This window comes from Haemorhous mexicanus, chromosome 21, assembly GCF_027477595.1.
Source record: "Haemorhous mexicanus isolate bHaeMex1 chromosome 21, bHaeMex1.pri, whole genome shotgun sequence".
Taxonomy (NCBI): domain Eukaryota; kingdom Metazoa; phylum Chordata; class Aves; order Passeriformes; family Fringillidae; genus Haemorhous; species Haemorhous mexicanus.
In genome coordinates this window covers 3,045,322-3,062,226 of record NC_082361.1, presented here as the reverse complement: position 1 = coordinate 3,062,226, position 16,905 = coordinate 3,045,322, and the positions used below count along the sequence as shown (strand labels likewise).

At 49.5% G+C, this 16,905-nt stretch overlaps 1 protein-coding gene across 3 annotated transcripts in view; it reads left to right on the top strand.

Moving 5' to 3' along the window:
- The window catches only part of COL5A1 (collagen type V alpha 1 chain), a 145,498-nt gene that overhangs the window by 81,992 nt on the left and 46,601 nt on the right, over positions 1–16,905 (top strand). For all 3 annotated transcript variants that reach the window (XM_059864825.1, XM_059864824.1, XM_059864827.1), the window contains 12 exons: positions 1,651–1,707; positions 3,022–3,075; positions 3,687–3,740; positions 5,585–5,638; positions 6,822–6,875; positions 7,352–7,405; positions 8,928–8,972; positions 11,532–11,585; positions 12,835–12,879; positions 13,607–13,660; positions 14,184–14,228; positions 16,281–16,334. In XM_059864825.1, coding sequence (XP_059720808.1) covers positions 1,651–1,707; positions 3,022–3,075; positions 3,687–3,740; positions 5,585–5,638; positions 6,822–6,875; positions 7,352–7,405; positions 8,928–8,972; positions 11,532–11,585; positions 12,835–12,879; positions 13,607–13,660; positions 14,184–14,228; positions 16,281–16,334 — 624 coding nt within the window. The remainder of the gene's footprint in view (positions 1–1,650; positions 1,708–3,021; positions 3,076–3,686; positions 3,741–5,584; positions 5,639–6,821; positions 6,876–7,351; positions 7,406–8,927; positions 8,973–11,531; positions 11,586–12,834; positions 12,880–13,606; positions 13,661–14,183; positions 14,229–16,280; positions 16,335–16,905) is intronic.

Below are 16,905 nucleotides of genomic sequence, written 5' to 3'. Positions count from 1 at the left end.
GAGCTGCTTCGTCACTCTGAGCTGTCTGCTGGTTTGAAAACAGATTTTTTTGGGGCTAAAATAAGCTAAAAACTCAATTTATTTCACCTTTATATGGCATAAAATCTATTAGGATCTCCCCCCATGGGTGGCACCTGCCCCTGGTGGGTTTTTAATGAGGTTTTTGCCTTAGCAGGGAATTTTCTGCTTTCCATCCTTTTCCAAAGGAGATGGATTTTTTACAGAGTCAGGCAGAGTCCTGATCCTCCCAGCCACTGCATTTTCCTGTCCATTAACCTTGTGCTGCCAATAATATCCTGGATTATGTTCCTGGTGTTACCTTGTCAGTCCTAATTTCCAGCCTGCCCAATGTTTTTCCATCAGCATTTAACTTTCCTGGGAAATTGAGGCTTTGACCTGATAAAGGTTTCATGAGAAGCATCTGCTTTCTCCAGCTCTCTGCTTTTGTTCTTTTTTTTTTTTTCTTCTCCCTGCTGAAAATTGTGATTTACCAAAAAATAAATAACCTCCCTCCCCTCATTCAAAGTCCCTTTTTATTTAAATTTTCATGTTTTGGGGGAAAAAAAATTTAAAACCCCAATAAATCCTGGGTAAGTTTTGGACTATGGATGAAAAGCTGAATATTTCTAGAAAGGACAAAAAAATCAATTTTTTTCGTGAACTTCAACATTTTGGCTGAAAACCATGATGCAGAAAGGGAAATAAATGTCATTTTTGTAAGGAACTACAGGATTGGAAAACAGGGTCCTGCAGCAAGCATAACCTTTTCCTATTTTGGGTTGGTTTTTCTCATTACCACTGCTGTTAATTGCATTATTAGGTTGATTTATCCCCTGAAAATTTGGCTTTCATTAGGCACTGGATGCAGTTGCAGCCAGCAGTGGTTCACAGCCTCTCCCTTTTAATGGGGTGTTGTAAAAAGATGCCACAGAACCCAGCATTTGTGCAATATTTCTGCCTTTCCAAGCTCAGTCACTGGGTAGATTTTAATTACTGGAGTACACAGATAATTACAACTCTTTGGAAGTGTTGGATTGTCACGAGGGAACAAATTGTCTGAGGGGTGTTTTAAAGCATGGCCCAGCTCCATTTCCCACCGTGGAAATTACTGGGTTGATGCATGGTTAACACAACTCCTTAATTATGGAGCTAAAAGCCCCCTGTGTTCAGCTTGAATTGGAGCTCAGTTTGGAGGATGTTAACCAAAGGAAAAAAGGGAAAAATTCCTCTAAAATTGAACCACCAGGACAATAAAGAAAAAATTTCTCTTGAACTGAAGTGGGGTCGTAAATATTTCTGTCCTCTCAGCAGATTCATGGACAGTCCAGGGCTTTCATGGAATTACAGAATGGTTTGGGATGGGAGGGAGCTTAAAGCCCATCTCATCCCAAGCCCTTCCATGGCCAGGGAGACCTTCCATGATCCCAGGGGGCTCCAAGTGTCCCAGCCTGGCCTTGGGCACTGCCAGGGATGGGGCACAGCAAATCTGGGCAAGGAGCAGCTGCTTGCCCATTGTGGGTGGGACAGCACCTGGAATTCCCTGGGGATGGGGACGTTGCTCCAGGGGTTTGTGGCTGTGGGGAGGGCTGTGGCTGGTGGCTCAGCGGTGGCTTTGTCACAAGGTCAGCCCTGTTTGTCCTTCTGTTGCAGCTGGCACTGAGGGGACCAGCGGGACCCATGGGCCTGACGGGGCGGCCGGGCCCGATGGTGAGTGGTGGGACTGGGGGAGGGAAATGGGGAGTGATGGGATTGGGGGGAGGGAAATGGGGAGTGATGGGATTGGGGGATGGAAATGGGGAGTGATGGGATTGGGGGATGGAAATGGGGAGTGATGGGATTGGGGGGAGGGAAATGGGGAGTGATGGGATTGGGGGATGGAATTGGGGGGATGGAAATGGGGAGTGATGGGATTGGGGGGATGGAATTGGGGAGTGATGGAATTGGGGGGATGGAAATGGGGAGTGATGGAATTGGGGGATGGAAATGGGGATTGATGGAATTGGGGGGGTGGAATTGGGGGGATGGAAATGGGAGGAGATGGGATTGGGGAGTGATGGAATTGGGGAGTGATGGGATTGGGGAGTGATGGAATTGGGGAGTGATGGGATTGGGGGATGGAAATGGGGAGTGATGGGATTGGGGGATGGAAATGGGGAGTGATGGAATTGGGGGATGGAAATGGGGAGTGATGGAATTGGGGGATGGAATTGGGGGATGGAGATGGGGATTGATGGGATTGGGGGGTGATGGAATTGGGGGGTGATGGAATTGGGGGGTGATGGAAATGGGGGGAGATGGGATTGGGGAGTGATGGGATTGGGGAGTGATGGAATTGGGGAGTGATGGAATTGGAGAGTGATGGAATTGGGGGGTGATGGAAATGGGGAGTGATGGAATTGGGGGATGGAAATGGGGATTGATGGAATTGGGGGGGTGGAATTGGGGGGACGGAAATGGGGAGTGATGGGATTGGGGGGGGATGGAATTGGGGATTGATGGAACTGGGGGGAGATGGAATTGGAGAGTGATGGGATTGGGGAGTGATGGAACTGGGGGGGTGGAAATGGGGATTGATGGAACTGGGGGGTGATGGAATTGGGGAGTGATGGAACTGGGGATTGATGGGATTAGGGGGGTGGAATTGGGGGGATGGAAATGGGGAGTGATGGGATTGGGGGGTGATGGAATTGGGGATTGATGGAATTGGAGAGTGATGGAATAGGGGGGTGATGGAAATGGTGGGATGGAAATGGTGGGATGGAATTGGGGAGTGATGGAATTTGGGGGATGGAGCTGAGGAGAGATGGAATTGGTGAGGATGGAGCTGGTGAGGCTGGAATTGGTGTGGATGGAACTGTGAGTGATGGAATTGGTGAGGCTGAAGATGGAGAGGATGGAGCCAGCCCAGCTGATCCAGCTCCCTGTGGGATCTGGATCCATGAATGGCTTTTCCTTAATGTGGAATCTTCTTCTCTGGCTCCCTTGAGGAAAAATATAATAAATCCTCTTCTCTGTCCAAAGGGACCCCCAGGCAGTGGAGGACTGAAGGGAGAAGCTGGAGAAATGGGACCTCAGGTGAGTGTGGAACTGGGGGAGCTGGAGAAAGGAGGGTGGAGCAGGCAGTCCTGCCTGAGAGGCTGTTGGGAAGCAGGGGTTCAGTCACCCTGTGCCAGCTGGGAGCAGGAGGCTGTGGGATCACGTGTTTGGCATGGAATATCCCTCCAAGTGTCTGAGTGCAGGCTCTGGACGTGGTTTGGAGCCAGCAGTGTAAAACTCTGCAGGTCCCTTCCTGGAAAACACCCATGGAGGAGTCCTGGACATAAAAGATAATTTGAAGTGTGGAGAATTCCCTAATGCTCAGGATATTTTTCCAAGCCTTAAATCCTGCATTAAGGGAAAGTTCCCATTTTCTGATGGCAAGAGAAGTGAATTAAGGGATGCATCTCCACCACCTGCTTGCAAAAGCTTCCCCATGGATAAACACCTACAATTCCTGCCTGGAGATGCTCAGCCCTGACCCTTCCCCGAGTGTTTGGAACCACAGGCTCTGCTCCAGGGATTCATTTTGGAGCCCTGGTGGCCCTGAGAGCCCCAGCAGTGCCTGAAGTGAGCACTGATCGCTGGGTCTTGAGGTGACACTTCTTCCTCGAGGTGACATTTCTTCCTCTCCCCTTGATTGCTTGCAGGGACCACGAGGCATCCAAGGTCCTCCCGGTCCTGCAGGGAAGCCAGGCCGCAGGGTGAGTGTCCTGGCAGCTGTGCTGAGCAGGCAGGAGCTGCAGTTGCTGCTGGGAACTGCTCCTGCTGCCAAACAATTCCAAACAATTCCTCTGCTCCGAGGGCGTTGCACAAGAGCCGGCCGGCGGCCAGGCTGAGCTCGGCCACCCTGGAGGACACAAACCAGGAGGGGAGTGAAAATCTGGGAGGGCACAAACCAGGGTGGGAGTTAAATCTGGGAGGGCACAAGGAGGGGAGTGAAAATCTGGGAGGGCACAAGGAGGGGAGTGAAAATCTGGGAGGAGAGAAGGATGGGAGGTGAAATTTGGGAGGACACAAATGAGGAGGAGAGTTAAAGTTTGGGAGGACAGAAATCAGGATGGGAGTGAAAATCTGGGAGGGCACAAACCAGGGTGGGAGTTAAATCTGGGAGGGCACAAGGAGGGGAGTGAAAATCTGGGAGGGCACCAGGATAGGAGTTAAAATCTGGGAGGAGAGAAGGATGGGAGGTGAAATTTGGGAGGACACACATGAGGAGGAGAGTTAAAGTTTGGGAGGACACAAATAAGAATGGGAGTTAAAATTTGGGACACAAATGAGGAGGAGAGTTAAAGTTTGGGAGGACAGAAATCAGGATGGGAGTGAAAATCTGGGAGGACAGAAAAAAGGATGAGAGTTAAATCTGGGAGGACACCAGGGTAGGAGTTAAAATCTGGGAGGAGAGAAGGATGGGAGGTGAAATTTGGGAGGACACAAATTTGGGAGTGGAAATCTGGGAGAAGAGTTAAAATTTGGGAGGAGAGAAATCAGGATGAGAGTTAAAATCTGACAAGGATGGGAGTTAAATTTTGGGACACAAATGAGGAGGGAGGAGAGTTAAAATTTGGGAGGACAGAAACCAGGATGGGAGATAAATCTGGGAGGGCAAAGGATGGGAGTTAAAATCTGGGAGTAGAGAAGGATGGGAGTTGAAATTTGGGAAGACACAAATGAGAAGGAGAGTTAAAGTTTGGGAGGACAAAAATCAGGATGGGAGTGAAAATTTGGGAGGACACAAATGAGAATGGGAGTTAAAATTTGGGACACAAATGAGAATGGGAGTTAAGATTTGGGACACGAATGAGAATGGGAGTTGAAATCTTGGAGGAGAGTTAAAGTTTGGGAGGATGAAAATGAGGATGGGAGTTGGAAACTGGGAGGACAGAAATGAGGAGGAGAGTTAAAATCTGGGAGGACACAAAGAAGGATTGGAGGTAAAATCTGACCAGTGTGGGGGGAATTCCAAGCTGCACATCCCACCCTTTTATCCTGGGGTGTTCTGGCTCCCTGGGGTTGGGGTTTGAGCTGCACAAATGCTTTGAACTGGCTGGGAGTCCCCACTGCTGGCAGAATCCAGTCCCAAAAATGGAGCAGGTGTAAATCCTGCTCTGTTTCCACCCCTAATTCTGGTTTTTATTTCACCCTCTGGCTCACCATGACTCAACGTGGCAGAGGAATGAAGGAGCAAGTCTTGTGTGTGACCCACCTCTGCCTTCCTGGGAACAGAAACTCTCATTCCAATTTGCAGCCACCATCATTAGCATCTCCTCAGATGTGCTGGGAGATCATTTTTTCCCATAAAACCATCAGAAAACCATTTTTCCCATAAAACCAAGGACCAGGCAGTGAAGTGGCTTCACTGCCATTCGTCTCCCACCTCCCATTAGCCCCAGGATGTGGCTTCAAACACAGAGCAGGGATTTCTCCCTCGCCAAGAGGAGCTGCCAGACTCAAACAAACCCTCTCCCTGGCTTAACTAAAGCCTGTCCCAGCTGTCCCTGTGGATCTGTGTGACCCTTGGGACTTGACTCTGTGTTCTCTGTTGCAGGGACGAGCCGGCAGTGACGGCGCCCGGGGGATGCCAGGCCAGACAGGACCCAAGGTAGGGCCAGCTTTTTATGGAATTTTGGGAATCTGCACCTCCTCTTCAGCAGGAATGAGCTGAGGGAGCCATGGAGAAGGAGCCCAGCTTGCTTGGAGGAGATTCTGAGCTGGTTCAGAGGCTCTTGGGAAGGCTTGGAAGTCTTCATGGAACATGGGGGTTAAGAGAGGGAAGCTGAACATAGAAGTGAAGAGAGGAAAGCTGAACACACTCCTGGAAGGCAGAATAGCAATTTTCCCTTTTTTTTCCTGGGTTTTTTTGGGGTTTTTTTTGTTGTTGTTGGTTTGTTTTTTTGTGTTTTTTTTGTTTGTTTGGTTTTTTTTTTTTGGTTTTTTTTTTTTGTTTTTTTTTTTTTTTTTTGTTTTTTTTTAATGCCACTTTTAACTGCTGGATGAAATATGCTGCAGCATAGAACAAATACTTCAGGGTCCCAATTACAAAAAACAAACACAACAAGTGGCTGGAAAGCCTCTAGAGTAGAACCACCAAAAAAAAAACCCACCTCTTAACCAGGTGAGGAAATGGAAGCGTGGTGAGGAAATTAAATTTTTTTTATTGGAGACAAAATCCCTTCATTCTGCTCTGATCTGCCAAAATTATCAAGCAGGAAAGAAACTGCTGTGCTGGAAATCCACGTGGAAAAGCATTTCATCTGGGGGAAGAGGGAAGAGTTTATCCAGATGACAATTTTTACATGAGATAATAAGAACTTTTACCCTAATTTTATCATAATTTTCATGACTCTCTGTTCTAGTTGCTGTTAATAAATTTTTCTTTATACCTTTTTAAAGTTTTAAACCTACTTTACCTTTCTCCCCATCCTACCTCACAGCAAAAAATAAACACACTAATAATTAACCAACACTAAAACCCACCACACTCATTAACACACCATCCAAAAAAAAATCACAAAATCAACAAAATCTCAAATTAACAAACCAAAACCACTACAGACTTGGAGGTGTTTTTTGTTTTTTTTTTTTTTTTCCTTTGTTTTAATCCATAACTTTGAGATCATCCCTGGTCTGATGGAAGGTGAAGGCTGAATGCCTGAGGGAGAAAATCCATCCCTCCTTGCCACAGAAAGGAAATAAACAGGAAGGGTGCTCAAATTCAGCTGGAAATGTGTGGGAAGGGGTTTCAAACTGGTTTAAAATGTGTTTTACACTGGTTTTGCTTTCAGGGTGACCGAGGCTTTGATGGCTTGGCTGGTTTGCCTGGTGAGAAGGGAAACAGGGTGAGTGCTCTTCCACTCCTGGCTGGGCTGGAGCCCTGGGAGGAGGAGGAGGAGGTTGGGAGGGACTGGGATGAGGCACAGGAGAGGATGAGAGTCCCTGTGGGATGTCACAGTGCCCTCACATCCCAGGGAGCTGCAAAATCCCCCTGCAGGATCCTTCTGGGGCTGCTCCAGTTTGGGGTGGGGAGGAAAAAATTACCTCACTGCAAATGCAAGTCAAGAGGCAAAACCTGCTGTTGGACAGGGTGGAAATGGCTTGAAATGACAATTTCTATTTTAAAAATTGGGGTGGGGAATGGGGGAAGGTTATTTTGGCAGGCTGGGTGTCCCTCCCCTCCCTGGAGCCGAGAGAGAGGCAGCTCTGAGGGCACAGAGAGAGAAATCCAGCCCATGCCTTGGCTCAGCCCCATTCCCTGCTGGTTTCCAGTGCCACAGTGTTTGCAGCTCCTCTGAAGCATTCTCTGTGTTTTTTTCAGGGTGAGCCAGGCCCCCACGGCCCCCCAGGGGCTCCTGGAGAGGATGGGGAGAGGGTAAGTGTGCCTGGGGATTGGGAATTCCTAAGGAACCCCTGGGAACAAGGGGAGATGCAGCATCAGGCAGGAGCTCCCAGTCCTTGAGCCTTCCCTGGGAAGGAGGCAGGGCAGGGAGATGGGAGCTGAAGTGGAAAGAAGAATTTGGCTTCAAAGATCTGGTCAGGAAAGTCAGGTTTTGTTAAAAGGAAAAAGAAAACAGCACAGAGAGTGAATTATTGCTCCCAGTGAGCAAATGATGGCTTCTGAATTTCCAGAATCCAGGGGATTGCAGCGAGGTTTGGGCAGCAGGAATTCCAGGCAGAGGCAGGAATCAAAGGCTGAACTGCTCACTTCTCCTTCAGCCACTGGCAGAAGGTGTTGAGCAAAGCCCAGACTAAGTGATCCCAGCTCTGGTTTAAGGGGAGAGCTTAAAAATGCTGAAGCCACAGGGGTGTGGTTCAGCTGAGGAGCCAGCGTGGATTTCCCAGCTCTCATCCCCTCCCATGGCGTTTTCCTCCTCCCACTCTGGGCTTTTGTGTCCCTGTAAAACTCAGAGGATCCCTCTCCACAGCCTGGGGAGGGTAAAAGAATTGGGGCTGTAAAAGTGCTCTGAGGCTGAGCAGAGCAAAGCTGGAGGGGGAGGGAGGAGAGTCAGAATCCCAAAGGGAAAAGGAACCAATTCCAGGAGCAGAGCAGGGAATGATCAGCACTGGAGGAAGGTTTCCAAGGGCTGGGGCTGGTTTCCTAAGGGGAAGCCTCAGGTTTGGGGTGAAAAATAACTCAGGGGAAGCACCCTTGGATAATTTTGGGGGTTTTATCCCAGCAGATATGGGAGAGGAGGGAGGAAATTCTGCTGCCCTGTTTCCCTGTTCCATGGGATGCTCCCAGGCCACCAAACTCAGCAATGCCAGGTTGGATCTGGTGGGAAAGGCAGGAAGGGAAGGAAAACACCAGGAGAGCAGAAATCCTGACCTGTCCAAGCTGGAGGAGCCAAAACCTTTCAAAATGCACATTTATGGAAACCTTGGCCAGCCTTGCTGAGCTGTGTGGGTTGTCCAGGATAAAACCTCAGTCTGGAGGGATTTTTGTGGTGATCAGTTCATCCTTCCTGAACTCCCAGCTGGAATGACTTGGCTGCAAAGAGTGGGGGTTCCAGGGGAGCCCTTTTGCTGCTTCTGGATTATCTGAGGAGCTCTGGTTTGGCTGAACCCCATTCCCACCCTGCCTTGCCATTCAATTTGGGGTCAGATCCTGGGGTTAGCTGCCTCACCTGCCCTGAGGTGTGCCCACAGCCCTTGTCTGGTGGCAAAATCCATCTTTCTAAACACCAGCAGGAATTCTGAAGGATCCTCAGGCCTTCCTAGCCCCTGGTAAATTCCATTTTAGTCCTCAGGCTTCCAACCCTGCCAGTCCTGCAGAGAAACTGCTTTTCTGTGGGAATATTGTTTAAAAAGGACCAAACCCCTGCGAGGTGGGTGAATTAAATGTGGATTTTTTTCTGTCTCTTGCTGCTTCTCTCCGTGCCTCTGCTGCTGCCCAGGGAGATGATGGAGAAGTTGGACCCAGAGGTCTCCCTGGAGAACCTGTGAGTATCCCCTCCCCTTTGTGGGGTGTGGATTTGGGGTGGGAAAGGTGTTTTTAGGGCTCTCATGGGGCAGCTCTGCCCTGAGATCCTGCAGGGATTGAGCTCAGCTTGAAGCTCCACGTGAACAACTCTGCTCTGCTTATTTTCATTAATCATTTTAACTTCTTTTCACTCCCACAAAGGTGGGAGTTCTTTGGTTTGTTTGTTTGATTTGGTTTGTTTGTTTGTTTTTTTAATGAAGAAAAAAAATCTCATTGATTGCTCAGAAAAAAAAATCATAACTGTAAATATAAATCTTCAATTAATGTCATATTTTTCCTGCCTGTATCCTTCTCTCTGCTTTGGGATTGAGGTGATCAGGCTGGGGTAGAAATTAGGTGTGGTAAATAGATATAAAATACATTTTTTTGTGAGTGTTCATAGCAAATTCCAGTGAGAAAAGGGTTTTATCTCAGGGCAGTGGCACCTTCACCACAGAACCCCCACACTTTGTCCTGGGCAGTGGCTCCTGGCAAACCTCAGGGTGGAATCCTGGCAGGACTGAGCTCAGGGAGACTTTTCTGACCTCAGTGGGGTCAATATCCCTCTGCCAGGGCACAGCAGTTCTTAAATTTGGGGCCCAAAGCAGAGGGAGGAGGAGGAGGAGCTGCAGTTCCTGGTCTCAGGAAGGATGGAGGAGATCTCACTGGGCTTGGACAAACTCTTTGGACCAAGCCAAAGAAATGCTTTCAAGGAGAACCCACTAAAAAAAAACAAACAGGCAGGCTGTCCATGAAACACTCTGAAAAGGCATTTTCCCCCCAAAACTGAGTTTTTCTCACTTTGTTGGCAATGCAAGCTGCTCCTGCTGCCTGCAGATTTCTGCGTGGCTGCTGATTCCATCCTGAGTGCATTTCCTTTGCTATGAAAAGAAGATTCTCCATCATTTCTTCCAAAACCCCTGATTTTTGTCCTGCATGCTGGCCTGAGATTAATTGGTGGGAATTGCTGGGCACAGTTCATGGCAGAGAGGGAAGGGCTGGCATTAAAGACTGGCTGGAACTAAATTATAGACAAGATGTCTGATTAACTTCTGGGAAAGATTAACCAACTCAGCTATCTCCTTAGCACATGCCCAAGCAATAACTTATGGCTTATTAACTTCTTAAAAGCATTTATGTGCTCAGGTAACACAGCAACAAAAGAGGAGCTGGAACGAGGGTAGCACAGGCAGGGAAATGGATTTTTATTTCAGCAGCAGGAGTAAGAATCTCTGGGATGGCCAGGATGAAGGATTCAGTGGCATTTCAGGGAATTGGGCTGTGAACACACAGACCCCAAAGCTGGGGGTTTGTCCTCTGTGCCCTCAGCCAAAAGAAAGTCATTCCAAATGTGGCTGAAAGCAGCTCTGAAACTCCAGAATGGATTTCCCTTCATCCTGCTCCATTTCCTTCCAGCTGCCCTCACCAGTGGAGTTTCTGCTCTGGGCTCCTGCAGGAGGTCTCCAGGGGCTGGGATGGACCCTTGGACTCACCCAGTTTTTGCTGGAAACTGCAAATTTTTTTTGCAGGATCTGAATCCCCGTGACCTCCAAGACAAGACTTTTCATTAATGGCTCCTATTCCACCCTGCAACGTTTCATTTTCATCCCTCAGCCCTCACTGTAGTTCCTCAGCCCTCTCTGCATCGTAAAAAGGAGCCTGTGGGATATTTGGGCAGTCAGATAAAGCTGCCCATCCATCAGGAATGATTTTCTTCCCTCCATGGCAGGGAAGGAGCTCCATCCACACGAATCCCAGAGTCCCCCTCACTGCAGGAGGGGGCTGTGGTTAAAAGTGAGCTCTCAGTGAGTGCTCACATCCCTTTCCTTCCACTCCAAACCCCCCTGAGGGCTCCAGGAGGGGCTGGGCTGGGGTATCCAACTATTCCCTTCGCAGGAATTCCAATTCTCCTGCCCTGTTTCCCTTGTTCCATGGGATGCTCCCAGGCCACCAAACTCAGCAATGCCAGGTTGGATCTGGTGGGAAAGGCAGGAAGGGAAGGAAAACACCAGGAGAGCAGAAATCCTGACCTGTCCAAGCTGGAGGAGCCAAAACCTTTCAAAATGCACATTTATGGAAACCTTGGCCAGCCTTGCTGAGCTGTGTGGGCTGTCCAGGACAAAACCTCAATATGGATGGATTTTTGTGGTGATCAGTTCATCCTTCCTGAATTCCCACCTGGAATGACTTGGCTGCAAAGATTGGGGGTTCCAGGGGAACCCAGGAGTAGGATTAAATTAACTTTTAAAAAAAAAGTTGGTTCAAGGGGAATTTGTTCCAACCCAAGGAATAAATGCCATTATTATTATTATTATTATTATTATTATTATTATTATTATTATTATTGTTGTTGTTGTTGTTGTTGTTGTTGTTGTTGTTGTTGTTGTTGTTGTTGTTGTCTGAACAGTGCCCACAGGATTTCTCTCCCAGTTTGCAGCTCAGGGAAGTTGCTGCAGCACCTGCAAGCTCCTTCCAAATGCTGCAGTGTCCATGCTCCCCCTCAGGTGGGAATTCTGACCCTGTTTTTCCCTCCCCACAGGGACCCCGAGGACTGCTGGGCCCCAAGGGACCCCCAGGACCCCCGGGGCCACCGGTGAGTCCCTGCTGCCCTCCCCAGAGCCTTCCAGACAAAAACCCAGCCCCAGCCCTTCCAGCTGGGCAGTGAGGAGCAGGGGGGTCCCAGGAGGAGCTGGTGGCTCTGCCTCTCCCCATCCTCAGTGCTGGCACGTCCGTGCAGGGCAGATTTGCCCCACCTGAATTCCCTGCTCAGGCTGGAAGGGAGGATTGGGAGTTATTCACACAGTGCCTTTGCCATCAGCTGGGGCTCTGGGCTGTTTCAGGGCTTTGAAGCAGTTCCTTCATCTTCCAGGCCAGAGCATGTGGGATTTTATCCAGCAGAGCTCATCCCTGGAAGTGCTGATGCAGGGGCTCTCCCTGGATCTCTGCTCCTCTGCAATCCCAGACCTTAAAAACCCCAACCCTAAAGCTCAAGGTGCTTCATGGGGAACATTTTGTTCCTTTCAGCCCTCCTGGGATGTGAGGAGAGCTTTGCTGTGAGCTCCTGAGCTGCTGAGGATCCAGGGTTTGCCCCCAGACTGCCTCATCTCCCACGGAGGGGATGGTACACCCCACAGGATAAAAGATTATCCTGGAAAAAAGGAGGCTCAGGGAAATCTCATTCTCCACAACGGGCAGGAGGCTGTGGGGAGGGGGATCAGACTCTTATCCCAAGTAACCAGAGACAGGATGAGAGGAAAAGTTGTGCCAGGGGAGGTTTGGGGTGGGCATTAGGAGAAATTTCTTGCTGGAAAGAAAGAAATTTCTGTCAAGCAGAGCCCAGGGCGTGGTGGAGTCCCCATCCCTGGAAGGGCTCAAAGCCCACCTGGATGTGACACCTGGGGACGTGGCTGGGTTTGATGGTTTTTGGTGATTTGAGAGGTGTTTTCCAAGCTGAACAATCCCATGATCCCGAAATGGTGCCAGGGGGGCACCTCCACGTTCCCCTCTCAGGGAGGATCAGTCCCAGGTGAATTTTGGTTTGGCACAGCTCTGTCCCCTTCACCAGCCAGGGATTTTTCCCCCTTTTCCTTTGCCACTCCAAGCCTATGGGATGCAATCCAGCCAGGATCAGCCAAAGGGGAAAGCACTGAAATGCCTTCAGGAATTCTCCTGGATCCATGGAATTGGCTGCTTTACCAAACACCTTCAGGAAATTATTCCCTCTCCACGTGGTCCAAAGGACTCCTCGATATTTTTATTATTTTTATAGCAATTTCCCTGCTTTGGTGGTGTGAAATAACGAGATCTTTTCTCACTGCTGTGTTTTTTAAATCCTTCCAAAGGGTGTGGCTGGCATGGATGGACAGACAGGTCCCAAAGGGAATGTGGTAAGTCCTCCCTGTGGATTTTTACAGGCAGTTCAGATCTCCTGTGGGGCAAAATGCACAATCCTGTTAGATTCCATTTGCTAATTGCTTTTTAGCCTGGTCTAGATTCCTATCAAAGCCCGTGAAAAACACCAGGCAGCAAATGGATGTTAATTTATTGTAATTTCTGATGGAATTACACATCATTTCTCCATGGAAGATGAAACATTTTCCTCGAGATGAGTGCTGAGCTAAGGAAAATCAAAATAGAGACATTTAACAGAGAGGGGGAAATCCTGGATGGGGATGGGATGGGGATGGGGATGGGAATGGGATGGGGATGGGATGGGGATGGGATGGGGATGGGGATGGGGATGGGAATGGGAATGGGATGGGATGGGGATGGGATGGGATGGGTTGGGATGGAATGGAATGGAATGGAATGGATTCCCTGGAGAATAAATGCAGACCAGATAACAAATGCAGGCATCTTAGAGCCTTGCTCAGCTCCTTTGGGCTGGAAATCCTTGGGGAAGAGACAATGTGCCTGGAAGTCACTTCCCCCTTCCTTTTCCCAGCTCCTGTTTCCAGGAGCTCCTGGAAGGTCAGAGAGGGCTCAGGGAGCTGTGGGAGGGTGTGGATCCAGCTCAGGTGTGTCCAGCAGTGGGAATACAGGGACACAGCTGAGGTAAGATCCAGGAATTGTGCTTCCATCTCACCTTTCCCACCTGCCCTTGTCTCCTCCCAGGGCCCCCAGGGCGAGCCAGGGCCCCCAGGACAGCAGGGGAACCCAGGGGCTCAGGTAAGAGCAAACCTCCTTCTCCACAGCTGGGAAAAACAGGAGGGAGGATTCAGCACCAGAAAGGGGAGCAGTGTTTGGAGAGATTTGGCTGGAGGAAACATTTCCAGTCCAAAACTCTCCCTGCCAACACTCCCAGAGTGGGATCCCCCAGCTCTCACTGGCTGTGGCACAGCCAGAGCAGCTCCAGGTGGGCAAACCCCACCTCGTGGGATGTTTCACACCCCCTGTGCAGTCCCTGCAGAGCCAGGTGGACAGTCCAGCTCTCCAGGCTTTTCCCATGGCTGGCAGGGAATCCTGCTCCTCAGAGCACCCCTGGTCCCTCCTGGCCTGAGCCTGCCTGCCCACAGCCCCTGCAGCTCTCCAGACATTTTATTGCCCCTCCCAAGACATTTTGGGAATGGATGGAGCTGGGGAGAGGCCCAGCCCTCACAGGCACTGAAATAATGCACAGCCAAGATGCTTTTGGAAGGAGTAACTTGCTCCTTAACCACCTTAATTTTAATTATTTTTTGGCTTTTCACAGGGTCTTCCAGGTCCACAAGGCGCCATCGGTCCCCCAGGAGAGAAAGTGAGTTGAAATTCAGCTCTGGGTTCTCCTCCCTCAGCCATGGATTTGCATTTTGCTCCTTCAGCTGCTCCTTTGCCCCATGTGCAACATCTGTTTGCAGCTGTGGCCATGAAAGTCTAATCCTCTCATTCCAGACAGAAGAGAGCTCCAGCCAGCTCAGTTTACCTCTAATTCATCATATTTGCATTCATTTCCCCTCTGAGGAGAAGCATTTTGAAGGCAGCCTGTGGTAAAACATGAGGAGAGGACTGAAAATTGATTTTTTTTCTGTGGTTTTTGGGAGTCTGAGGGGGATGATAATGGGGAGAGCCCGTGGATCCCTTCCCTCTGCCTCTGATTTTCTGGCTGTCAACGTGGGGCTGGTGCTGGCCTTGGACCAGCAACATTTAAAGGGAGAGAATTTACCCCAAGAGCTCTGGGATCAGCAGGATTTAGAGGAGGAAAAGTTTCCTCCAAGAGCTCTAGAACCCACAGGATTTAATGGAGAAATTTCCTCCAACAGCTCTGGAACCAGCAGGGTTTAAAGGAGGAGAAACTTCCCCCAAGAGCTCTGGAACCAGCAAGATTTAAAGGGGGTGAATTTCTCCCAACAGCTCTGGGATCAGCAGGATTTAAAGGGGGTGAATTTAACCCAAGAGCTCTGGGATCAGCAGGGTTTAAAGTGGGAAAAGTTTCCTCCAAGAGCTCTGGAACCTGCAGGATTTAAAAGGGGAGAAATGTACTCCAAGAGCTCTGAGACCAGCAGGATTTAAAGGGGGGAAATTTCCCCCAAGAGCTCTGGGATCAGCAGGATTTAAAAGGGGTGAATTTACCCCAAGACCTCTGGAACCAGCAACATTTAAAAGGGGAGAATTTACCCCAAGAGCTCTGGGATCAGCAGGATTTAAAGGAGGAAAATTTCCTCCAAGAGCTCTAGAACCTGCAGGATTTAACGGAGAAATTTCTTCCAACAGCTCTGGAACCAGCAGGGTTTAAAGGAGGAGAAATTTCCCCCAAGGGCTCTGGGATCAGTAGGATTTAAAGGAGAAATTTCCTCCAACAGCTCTGGAACCAGCAGGGTTTAAAGGAGGAGAAACTTCCCCCAAGAGCTCTGGAACCAGCAAGATTTAAAGGAGGAAAAGTTTCCTCCAAGGGCTCTGGGATCAGCAGGATTTAAGGATTTAAAGGGGGAAAAGTTTCCTCCAAGAGCTCTAGAACCTGCAGGATTTAAAGAGGGAGAACTTTCCCCCAAGAACTCTGGGACCAGCAGGATTTAAAGAGGGTGAATTTATCCCAAGAGCTCTGGGATCAGCAGGATTTATAGGAGGAGAAACTTCCCCCAAGAGCTCTGGGACCATTACAGGAGGAAAATTTCCTCCAAGAGCTCTGGGACCAGCAGGATTTAAAGAAGAACTTTTCCCCAAGAGCTCTGGGACCAGCAGGATTTAAAGGGGGAGAAGTTTCCTCCAAGAGCTCTGGGACCAGCAGGGTTTAAAGGAGGAGAAGTTTGTCCTTCAGAGAGGTCACTCAGGGTTTTCTCAGCTCCCACAACGAGGACACTGCGTGTGTGTCCCTGTGTGTCCCCTCCTGCTTGTTTGGAGTGGAATTATCAACAATCCCCAGGGAAGGAGCCCACTGACAGCTCTGCCAGATGAGTGGCCCCTCCTGATGTGGGAGAAATCACCTTTGCTGACCCAAAGGTGCTCCCTGAGCTGTGTTAGAGCAGCCAGCCCAGCCAGCTGGGGCAGCTCCTCTCCTTTGCCATTTTTCACCCCAAAAAATGGCCATTTCTTGGCCCTGTGAGCCCAGAGTTTGGTGTCCTCACCTTGTCCCCACCCAGCTGTGCAGCACCCTGGGTTTTTGGCAGTTTTTGGGGTGCCTGAAGCTCTCGTTGCTGCATCCAGCCTGTGAGGAGTCCCAGGATGCTGCCACACAGAAATAGATTTCCCTCCAGCCCGTGGCAGCTTTTCCACCCCTGCAGCCTCTCACAGCTGGGAACAGCAGGAAATGGGGCTGGAAATCCCCAGCCCCTGGTGCTCTGGAGGCTCTGACTGATTTTCTGTTTGGTTTTAGGGCCCATTGGGCAAACCTGGTCTCCCTGGCATGCCTGGTGCTGATGGGCCCCCGGTAAGTGCTGCTCTCCTCCTCCTCCTCCAGGGGCTTCTGCCCACCCTGGAATGGCCCCTGGGCTTGGAAACGGGAGCCCAGGCTGTGATCTGAGCCCCTCACAGCTCCAAAGAGGGGGAACAGGGAGGGCAAAAGCAAGAAAAGTTTTTTGGTTGGCATAAAGGTGGTTTAAAATGGAAATAAATAGAGTTTAGAATGGAAATGGGGTTGAATATGGAAGAAAAGACAGTTTAATATGGGAAAAAAAGGTTTAATATGGGAGAAAAGGTTTAATATGGAAAAAAAAAGTTTAATATGGGAAAAAAAAAGTTTAATATGGAAAAAACATCCTGCAAGGTCAGCTCACCCTCTTTGGAGGCTGGGGTCAGTTTGGGAAGTTCCATCACAGCTCTGCTCACCCTGGGTACTCCTCACCATCCCTTCAGGCCTCTCCTTCCTCTCTTCTTGCTCCTCCTCTGTGTTCTGTGGGTGTTTATTCCCATGGATGGACCCTGTGGGTGTTGATCCTCATGGATGGACCCTGTGGGTGTTTATCCCCAAGGATGGACCCTGTGGGTGTTTATCCCCATGG